An 11,075-nucleotide genomic window follows, 5' to 3' on the forward strand; every position below is an offset into this window, starting at 1 on the left:
GTTTTATTATCTGCAGTTAGTTACACGAATTCAGATATGTGATGAAATCGGATAAGGATGAAATCGGATAGGGATGAAATCGTTTAGGGATGAACGGGTTTAAGAGTTTTAAGAGTTTTGGCCAAATGCTTTATAAGATAGTATAGATTATAAAGCATTTGACAAAAACTCTTAAAAATCATTTTTTATACACAAAGTACTGTTTATTAATGCATATTACTTAAAATTCAAGATTACAAGTAAGTTGTGCGTAAATACAACTTCTTAAAGGTATATCTTTGAATTTATGTAACTAATTGCAGATAAACATAATCAAATACATGATAAACATCTCATTTTAAATATAAAAAACCTTAAATATATAATTAAGATAATCATTGAATTCAAAAACATGTCAAGTTTCATTTGTATCATGTTCTTATTGGATACTAAATAAACATTTTCGAACTGTAAAGTATTAATTGTCGTTCTAAAATAGAATTTTATTAAATAAGAACAGAAGCTAACGTGGTTAGTGACATGAATTTTTTAAATATAAAATTAGTCTTCAACCGGTTACTCAGGTATTTAAATGTTTAAAAATTTACATCCTTGGTACCAAAATGTAAGTTCTGAAAGTACGTTACCTAAAATAAAAATCAAGTTAAAATACATTATTTTTTCATACAATTTACCCTTAAAAAAATTCGAAATGTATAACAAAATAGAAATTACATGTGCTAATTGACTTGTTTTGTTAATTTAAAAACCCTACAGAAAAATACAAAAAATATATCAATATAAATATCAAATTTAAATATTATAAATATCAAATTTAAATATTATAAATATCAAATTTAAATATTAAATAAACGATTAATTAGTTCAAACATTAATATTTAAAAAATTACACATACACAATCATAAATCGTAGACTTAAATGTTAAAACATTATGTTTTAATAAAAGAGTTATTGAATTAAATTACCATTTTTTTTATTCAAATTGGTCTTTTGACTATTTGGTTAAACTACATATTTTATTTTTATTTTGGGTAATATACTTTTAAAACTTTCATTTTGATACATAAAATGTAAAGTTTTAAACATTTAAGTACACGGGTAATCGGTTGAAACATTAACCGGTTGATGTGGCGAGTGATGTGATATCTAACTCAGTATTATTTGTTGACGTGGTTAGTGACGTGGAATTTTTTTAATATAAAATTAATCTTCAACCGGTTACTCGAGTACTTAAAATGTTACCCAAAATAGAAATCAAGTTAAAATACGTTACTTTTTCATGCAATTTGCCCTAACTATTTCTCTCCCGGGTTGACCTGAATATCACCACTTCCGCAATATTTTATCTCGGACCTAGCTAAAAATAAAAAAGTCAACACAAATAGGCAATCACGACGACCAAATATGCAATTGTGACGGCCAGGTCCACAATTGCGACGGTAAATAGATTGAATTTGACATTTTTTTTTGTCTTTTATCCTGGTCCGCAATACTAGGGACCTGAGTATTGCGGATATAATGACATTTGTAGCAATCCGAACGAAAAACAGTTAGGATCTCAATTTAAATAAGGAAAATGGTCATTTAAGCTAATTACTCTTAGGGACTGTTTGACAATTGCTGAATGGTTTGGTGCAGAATAATTAAGTGGTCAGAATGATTAAGAGGCTCTCATGATATAGTGCAAAATGAAATATAATTGTTTGGTAATTGTGTAGAATGAAATTAGGGCTCTTAATGGTTAAGGGAGATCCATGATACAAAATCATTCAGAGAGTTTTAGAACTATTAAGAGGCAATTTTTTTTTGCCAAACAAGATTCACCTCTTAACGACTCAGATGTTGCTTCTTAATGAAACCATTAAGAAGTAAACAAACAACCCATTTAATAACGTTATAGAGTTATTTTCAAAATTTAATTAAAATAAAAAAAATAATATATAACTATTGATGAATAATTATATATTTTTATTTTATAATAATTAATATAAAAATGATTTTGAAATTTCTCCAATTTAATGTTTATATTATATTGTCGTTTTGCAAGTTGTTATTTATTGAAATAATGAATTGAAGCCAACTTTATTTGAATTTTGTTTTGTTGACTATGAAAAGTCAAAAGCATTTTGTCATTGATTGGAATTCCATCCAACACCACCTCCTTTTTTTCGCTTGGTGTTTTCATGCTTATCTAAATTCAACACATGCTTTTTGGTCCAATCATATGTATAAAGTTTGTTTCTAAAGTAAAATAATAATAATATATATAGGGTTGGGTTCATACGAGACCAACATATTTTTATGAGACTCGTGAAATTATTTTTTTACATTTAAAATTTTACAACAAAAATATTGTGAAGGTAAAAAAAGCCGAACTTTCACAATAAGAGCAAAGACAAGGACAAGAGTTTTACCCGGTAAGTGGAGGGGGCAACGACTCTTACCATGGTTAGCGCTTACCGTGTAAAGTGTTGCATATGATAACGTTTTCCTGGTCTTACCCGATAATTAAATGATAGTGTTGAATTTTACTGTTAAGCACTTAAAGGTGTCTGGAGGTTCCAGGTTATAATTCAAGGAGGAATAAAAATTCTCTTGTGATCATGGAGGTTCAAATGCGGTGACTCTCGGTTACTCGCGAAACGGGTGGTCGTCCTAGAATTAATCGGCTCGCATAACAGATTGGATATCCAGGTTAATAAAAAAATCATTATTTCAGATTATGCATATACCCAAAAGTCATTGGAAAAACTTTAGGACCCATTGTTTTAAACGACCTAACTCCATCCAATACATATAAAAGAAAGACGATAAGAATCAGTATTTTAATAATAAAAAAATACATTAAATAAAACCTTATAATTAAAATATTATCAACAACTTTTGTAGTTTGGTAACTCGTTTTTTTGGGTAATCTGGTATGAGAAAAAGCAGAATATCTCGTCCACCTTTTTATAGTCTTGTATTTATCTGATTAGTGTTTGTAATTTTAAAAAAGTTTTACGAAAAGAAGCTGTAAATATTTATTTCAGTGTTTTATTTTCGATCAGGTTTAGGTCAATTCTGTGTTACTTTCCCAATTTATATAATCAGTTAGATATCTCAAAGCGAACACTAAACACGTCATAAACTAAATCAGATGAAACTAAAGGGACCCATTAGATTTAATGTAAAAAACAGTCTCTAAGGCCTTGTTTGTTTTTTGAAAAAAAACTCTTATTAGTCTCTTATGTTTGATTCTTTAAGAGGTAGGGTCATTCAGAGTGTTTAATTTTTCTATTTTTTCAGACGTACTTATATCTTATTGTCATCTTATCTGGTGAGAGGTAAACTAACCTCTTATTGTTCTCGAAACCTTTAGCACCGACGTTTTTCAATCGATTAACTTAGTCAATCATTTCTCTCAATTGATCATTACCAAATCGATCATCACATCTCTTAATTGATGTATTTTAATAGGATTTAAATGTGTTAAATAACATTTAATGCCATGTTTTCGTTTAAATGAATGCTAATTATATAATTAAATACAAATTTCGTAATGATAATGAATAAATATGTGAAATTGTATAAATTTATTTATAAATTCAACATTATAATTTTCTAATTGATAAAATAGACAATTCAAACAAATTCAGACAGTAATCAGTTTACAAAAACAAACAGTCTTATTGATTCAGATTCCAGACTTCAGCACCACCTCTTATTAATCAGAAGTGAAATAAGACTTCAGACTTTAACACATCTTGAACTAAGCCACCTTGATAGACTCAAGACGATACCCTGTTGAATGGGTGATCTGAAATTCTCATCCACGCTCAAGGTCGTCCTTTCATTGAATTGACCGTATGGAAAACTCCCCCAGCCCCTTTCATTGGTGGGCGTAACGGCCTCTATAACGGGCAGTGGGTCAATCGGTTAATCAAAGTGTTAGGTTTACTTTCGAAATTATAGTTTTCGTCCATGGGATTACAATTCACTGATTTTTTTCGTTCAAAAAATCGAGCTGTTTTGCTTCATGCTTAAATTGAAGGGCTTTATGCAAAATTGAACGTTGAAATCCAAATGGTGTAGCTACGAAAGTTATATGGAAAGCGGTTCAATGATCAAAACAACGTTTCCCATGTATTTAGGCGGATTTTCAAGGCTAGATTTCATTTCAGGTAAAGTTTTATGGGTTATTTGAAATAGGTGACGGATTTTGATGTATGAACTGTTTAAGCATGTTTATAAAAATGTAATAAACATGTTTGAAGGCCTTCACTTCAATAATAATCTGTATTTGAGAAAACGAGTATTTGATAGTAAGTTGGTATCACTCGCATACTTAACGCTAAATTACTAAAGGGATCAGTCTCAACACGTAAATAACAATAAATTACAAACCACATAAACAAACACCATAATTTCGAAAACACAAAACCGAAACTTGTAGTTCTAAACCATGTAGAATTAACTCAAATGACAATAAAATGAGGGTTATCAGATGTCACTGGTTCGAGTTCTACAAACCCACTGAGGATTTTCCTGGTTGTTTACCAAGGCCCCCATAATTAGTATGGACGTTCCAATCTTTTTGGAGGCTCTGCTACATCCAAAACTTTTGAGTACGTTGCATAAAATGAAACAACAAAAAATATATTTTAAGAACTAAAATGGGCTAAACATAAAATGATTAACAATCTGAAACTAAACCTAAACTTAAACCATTAATAATTTGAACATAAAACCAAACAATTAACTGTTTGAACATAAATAATTTAGGCTATAGTTTTACACAAGTCGATAAAAAAACCCCTAAACACATGTAAACTTGGGCACCAAGATTTCGGAAGGCCTGTTTAAAATCTCACATTTAATATGTCAAGGGACGGCCATGATAATTAGTCAAGATGCGCATAAGTTGTCCCATACACTAATAGTTAAACAAAATTTAAAAAAAATGTAGTTCACTCTAAGGGGCTGTTTACAAAACACTTATCCAAGTAAGCGCTGACCAAATCACATACCTTACCGGATGAACATGACAAGTACCAAAAATCTTACATGGTAAGAGCGAAAGCAAGGGCCGAAAATCTTATACGATAAAAGAGAACGACGACTCTTACCATAGTTAACACCTACCAGATAAATTATTATGTACAATGTCGTTTTGATGAATTAAAATATTACTCAATAAATAAATAATTTACCGGACAAGTTTTTAGATAAACATCAATACTAAAAAATACAATAAAAACAAACTAGGGAATAGTCAATTACAAGGGTATTTTCGTCAATTACAATGGGTTGATAAAATACGATAATCATCGGCTTCTCCAAGGGTATTTTCGTCAATTATAAGAACGTGTACGTCACGCGAATCATACGAACGGCAGAAGAAACCTTCTTGACAGACAGTGTGCACCCGTAAACTCTGTCATCTCAATCTCACCAAGAAAAGTAAAATCAATTCTTCAATCTCATATTCCACCTCGATCGTTGATGCTTGAAACCCTAACGATCGCAAGATTAGTTTAATTTAGCTTCTACATAAGGTATTATCGATTTTGTGCCTGATTAACTGTTGAATTTGATATATGTTTGACGCTGATGAGTTTGATCATAATGTGTATAGATTATTTGTATTTTGATTATGTAAGTTAATCGAGGTTCATCATCGAAGTTTATGAACTATGTTAATTGATTCGTTGCTTTTTGTCTATGAAGTTTGAAGAATTTTTTCTAGGTTAATTGACTTTTGAGAGTCATTTTGTTTAATTCTAGGGTTTTAATGGAAGTTGTATGACTATTACAGTTTTTTTATGTTTCTATCTGAAATATTAGGTGTGGATACACCATATATCTGCTTAGATATCCATGAAGAATTAGTTCTATCTCTGTACATTGGATTTTACAGTTTTGCTATCAGTACTAGAGAAGATGGAACTGTTATGATGATAAAAGTAGATGCAAATACTGTTTCATTTCAATTGTGTTTATTTGATTTACGTGAAATACCATAATATCAGGTAACGGAATCAGAATTTTTTGTAGTCTTTAATGTTTCTAGGTTCTAGACTTTTGAGAGCCATTTTGTTTAATTCTAGGGTTCTAATCAAAGTTGTAGGTCTATTACGTTTTTTTATTGTTGTATACTGAAATATTAAGTGTGGATCCATATGTGTATATCTATCAAGGGTTAATTTTGCTATTTCGGTATAAGAGAAGATGCAAATCCTGCTTCATTTCATTCAAGTTTATCTGATTTACTGAAATATCATCATCTCAAGTAGCGAAATCAGAAGTTTAATCGGTTTATCATCCGTTGCAACCCTGATGTGATTTCGGTATTGCTACATGTGCAAAATGCTCTTCCCTTCGAAGGTTTGGATAAGAGAGTCAATGACACAAGCTTCAATTTGACTAATTTATATTAAATAGTGTGCTAATTTTGTTTCTTGGTGTAATTGAGCACTATCTCTTGATATATGTCGTGTGGCATGATGTGTGTGTTCTAATGTATGCATATGTAAGGAAGCCACTCTACTCTTTGAGGGTGAAGGTCGGGTCTTTGTACACTCCTCGGCACGCACGTGATCCCACATTCAAGTGCATATGATGGTTGTTTAGTTTGGTGTATATGCAAGGAAGCCTGTAACATGATGTGTGTTTATGAATCTATGCATATGTAAGGAAGACAATATATTGCTACAACTCTATAGATGCCTTATTTCTACTTATAGTTACTATGCACACCATGCTTATGCTGAGTCAGTTTCCTTAATGATACCGTCTTGTTTCCAGATTTGAATCATGGGTCAGTCACTTGGGTGCATTCAAGTGCAGCAGTCTAGTGTAGCAGTTAAAGAACATTTTGGCAAGTTCGATGACGTACTTCAGCCTGGTTGTCACTGTTTGCCTTGGTGTTTGGGGTATCGGCTCGCTGGGAAATTGTCGTTGCGTGTGAATCAGCTTGATGTTCATTGTGAGACAAAAACAAAGGTCTTAGCATTTTTTCATTGACCTTTAGTGATCATATATAGGATGCTATCAAATTTCTATTGTTTGCTTGAGCTTTTCACTTGTAGCAATATCCAAATCACATCAGGGTTGCAATAGATGATAAGACGATTAAAAATTTTCATCTACTTGAGATGATGATATTTCATGTAAATCAGATAAACCTGATTGAAATGAAACAAGATTTGCATCTTCTCTTATACTGAATAGCAAAACTGTAAATCCAATGTATAGAGACAAAGTTAATTCTTGATGGAGCTTGGATACACACAGATGAATCCATACTTAATATTTCATTATACAACCATAAAAAAAATGTACTAGTCATACAACTTCCATTAAACCCTAGAATTAAACAAAACGATTCTAAAAAATTTAGAACCTAGAAATATTAAGACGATTGAAAATTCTGATTCCACTGCTTGATATGATGATATTTCTTAGTTTGTCCCAAAATAAGTGTCCACTTTCAAAAGCAAGTGCCTACTTTCCAAATATACCCTTAATTGTGAGACGGAGAAATTCATTATTTTCTATTATTAATTGTCATTTAGTTAATCAAAAAGTGCAATATTTACATATTTCTGAAATTGTGTGCATTTTTCATTGGAGACATTTATTTTGGGATGGAGGGAGTGTTAATTTTATACTTTGCCATGTTGCTTTCACTTGGGGTCAAGCATTGAGGTCACCTTTTTATTAGTAGTGTCATGTGTGTTCAGCCCATTCATGTTGACCTACACTTCTTATTTTTTAAGCTTAGATTCTTGAAGTTTGATCAGATCCTCGTCATGGTTGCATTTCAGGACAATGTCTTTGTTACCATGGTTGCTTCTATACAGTATCGTGCCTTGTCTGATAAGGCTGCTGATGCTTTCTACAAGCTCTCAAACACAAAGCAACAAATTCAAGCTTATGTTTTCGATGGTGAGATGCCGATATCTCGTGTTCTATTTTGTTGCTTTGGTTTGACAATATTTTTGCAAGCAAATTCAATAACAAAAGGAACCCACTAAAGTTCCGTTTCTTTTGCGGGATTTGATAGGATTTGGGGGGATTTGAAATTGAATTCCATTCCCAATCCTATGTTTGGTTTGAAGGAATGCTTGGATTTAATATGAAATCCCACAAACATGGGATTTAGATATTCCATGAGGGTTGTTGGTATTTCGTGAAATTTCATAGGAATTGTTTGTAACAATGCTTTAAAGTATGTTAAAAACACTTGTTTTGTAATATTCGATTAATAAAAAGGTAATTTAATTATTTTTATAAATTATTTATAAAGAATGGAATTCAATTCCATTCCAAATCCAACAAACCAAACACACCCAAGATTTCAAATCCTTCCACGAAATCCAAATCCGTCAAAAACCTTCCATCAAACCAAACGGGACCTAAGTAAGTTGATTAGATTAGCGATTTAATTCATTATTGTGTTACTCAGTACGGATTCTAAATTCCCGATTTTACATTGATGTTGTTAGTAATTAGGGCTAGTGTACCGAAGCTGCAATTGGATGACGTTTTTCTGCAGAAGGATGATATAGCTAGAGGTGTGGAAGAGGAGCTTGAAAAGGTAATAGTTCTTTTTCCTTTATTAATTTATCGTTCTTCTGCCTTCAAAAAACACAGACATGTTTATGGGATTTTTTTTTTGTGGTCATGTAAATGCGTGACACTTTTTGACCTTATTTTTAGGCAATGTCCGGTTATGGTTTTGAAATCGTGCAAACTTTGATCGTTGATATAGAACCTGATCCACATGTAAAGAGATCCATGAACGAGATCAATGCAGGTACTCGGTTCAATTCCTGATAGAATGGTGTTTAAAACATAGAACTCGTTACTCCCTCCGTCCCAAAATAACTGTCAACTTTCAAAAGTAAGTGTCTATTTTCCCGTTCTACCCTTAACTATGAGACGGAGAAGACTTCTCTCTAAATTTATTAGGGGTAGAAGTGTCATTTAGTCGATTAAAAAGTGTAATAATTACACATTCCTAAAACTTTGTGTCATTTTCATTGTAGGCATTTATTTTGGGACGGAAGGAGTACTAGATTTAGTAATAACTGAACGACTTCCTTGCATATAAATTGGTAACAGCTTGTCAACATTTATAGTGTGTTTGGTATGTGGGACAGGAAATGACCGTATAGAAACTCGTTGGCCTGTATTTGGTGCAACATTAGAGTGGGACATGTGCTAGTGAGACAAATATGCATATTTTCTGTCAGTAGAACAAAATTAGGGAGACGAGACAAGTTTAGTAAATTACTGAAATTTATTGTTCCACCAAAATATATGGAACAAAAATGGGACAAGATTGGTAAATTATTAAACCACCCATGTCAAATTAAAACTTTAAAAATTTTCACTATTCTTTCATCTGGCTATCTCACTTTTGCCCATCCAGTCCCATCTGCATACCATTAGCAGAAGCAAGTACGACTTGTCCGATATTATCTTAACTGTAATAACAGCTTCTAGAATGAGAGTTGCTGCAAACAAAAAGGCTGAAATTAGACTGGGACATGATGGGACTGAAATTAGGTGGAACTAGATGGTACAAGATTGGTGGATTACTAAACTACCCATTTCAGATTAAAACTTCAAAACCTTTCACAATTCTTTCGCCCACCTACCTCACTCTTGTCCAGTCCTATCTGGTCCGTATGCGTACCAAACGTATTTTTATGATAATTCATATAAACAAATACAACTTATTTACTAATATCTCAAACGTAAATAGCTGCCCGAATGAGAGTTGCTGCAAACGAAAAGGCGGAAGCGGAAAAGATTCTGCAAATCAAGCGTGCAGAAGGAGAAGCGGAATCCAAATACCTATCTGGGCTCGGTATCGCTAGGCAGCGGCAAGCCATCGTGGACGGTCTTAGGGACAGCGTGCTTGCGTTTTCTAATAACGTGCCGGGGACATCGGCCAAGGATGTTATGGACATGGTGTTGCTAACTCAATATTTCGACACCATGAAAGAGATTGGAGCTTCATCTAAATCATCTGCTGTTTTTCTTCCTCATGGACCTGGAGCAGTGAAAGATATAGCCTCGCAAATCCGCGAGGGTCTCCTTCAAGCCGAAAGTGTCCACGAATAGTCTACAGGTGCGTTTTTTCGACCTTATATTGAAAAGTGTGCTCGGATATGTAAATATCGTGATCTCAATAAAAAATTTAGGGTATTAGGATTATGTAAAGAAGATGCAAATATGGGTGTGTATATGTTCTGATCCTTCGTAATACTTGATCGATGTCAAACCGTGTTCCGCTTATTGAAACCGAGTTGATTGAGGCTTTCTTACGATAATCGTAGGTCCCGTTTAATTTGCGGAAATGGTGGGTTTAGTAGAGCATTTGGAACTGAATTACATTCCTATCTCGTATTTGGTTTAATGGAAAGTCCGGAATTGAAATCCCACAAACATTGGATATAAAGATCTCATGGGGTAGTTGATATTTCGCGGAATCTAATATGATTTGTTTGTAATAATGTTTTAAAATATGATAAAAATATTAGTTTTTTAATAATCATCAACGAAATGTAATTTAATTATTTTTTATAATATAATTTTTTTTATAAGTAATTACTGGAAGAATGGAATTCAATTCCATCCCAACTCTTACAAACCAAACACAAAAAGCATTCCAAATACTTCCACAAAATTCTCAAAAATATTTCGTCACACCAAACGTCCCTTAAGAGATTTTGATTTTAAATTTTGAACTTGTGGTAAAATAGAACAGGCTGAACTAACCAAAGGGTCATCGACCTAACGGTATTTGGGTTACCTAGGGGCTAATTTAAGAAGACCGGAGAGGTTGTATGTGTATCAGCTCAATCATGCCGACACACTAGAAGCTTTCTAGGGGTTCTTAAAGGTACACACGTTTTAAATTATTATATTTTGATTGATTTTTTTTATTAACCTGGATATATAACCCGCTATGCGAGCCGACTAATCTTAGGATGATTACCTGCTTTGCGAGTAATCCGGAGTTACCGCATTTGAACCTCCATGGTCACAAGGAGATTTTTATTCTTCCTTGGATTTGAAC

General features: G+C 32.6%; 1 protein-coding gene across 2 annotated transcripts; it reads left to right on the forward strand.

The window, feature by feature from the left end:
- The first annotated feature begins 5,381 nt into the window (after window positions 1–5,381).
- LOC112515439 (hypersensitive-induced response protein 1-like) lies at window positions 5,382–10,441 on the forward strand. 2 transcript variants are annotated; one of them, XM_025122266.1, is made up of 7 exons: window positions 5,382–5,538; window positions 6,518–6,671; window positions 6,788–6,985; window positions 7,810–7,930; window positions 8,491–8,582; window positions 8,705–8,801; window positions 9,756–10,441. In XM_025122266.1, exons 3-7 carry the CDS (start codon window positions 6,797–6,799, stop codon window positions 10,115–10,117), a joined length of 861 nt encoding a protein of 286 aa, XP_024978034.1. In that variant the 5' UTR covers window positions 5,382–5,538; window positions 6,518–6,671; window positions 6,788–6,796; the 3' UTR covers window positions 10,118–10,441. The 2 variants fall into 2 exon arrangements, with proteins under 2 accessions (XP_024978034.1, XP_024978033.1); XM_025122265.1 differs by lacking the exon at window positions 6,518–6,671 and having other exon boundaries at window positions 5,383–5,538.
- The last annotated feature ends 634 nt before the right edge of the window (window positions 10,442–11,075 follow it).

This window comes from Cynara cardunculus (genome assembly GCF_001531365.2).
Source record: "Cynara cardunculus var. scolymus isolate 2C chromosome LG 7, CcrdV1, whole genome shotgun sequence".
Lineage (NCBI taxonomy): Eukaryota > Viridiplantae > Streptophyta > Magnoliopsida > Asterales > Asteraceae > Cynara > Cynara cardunculus.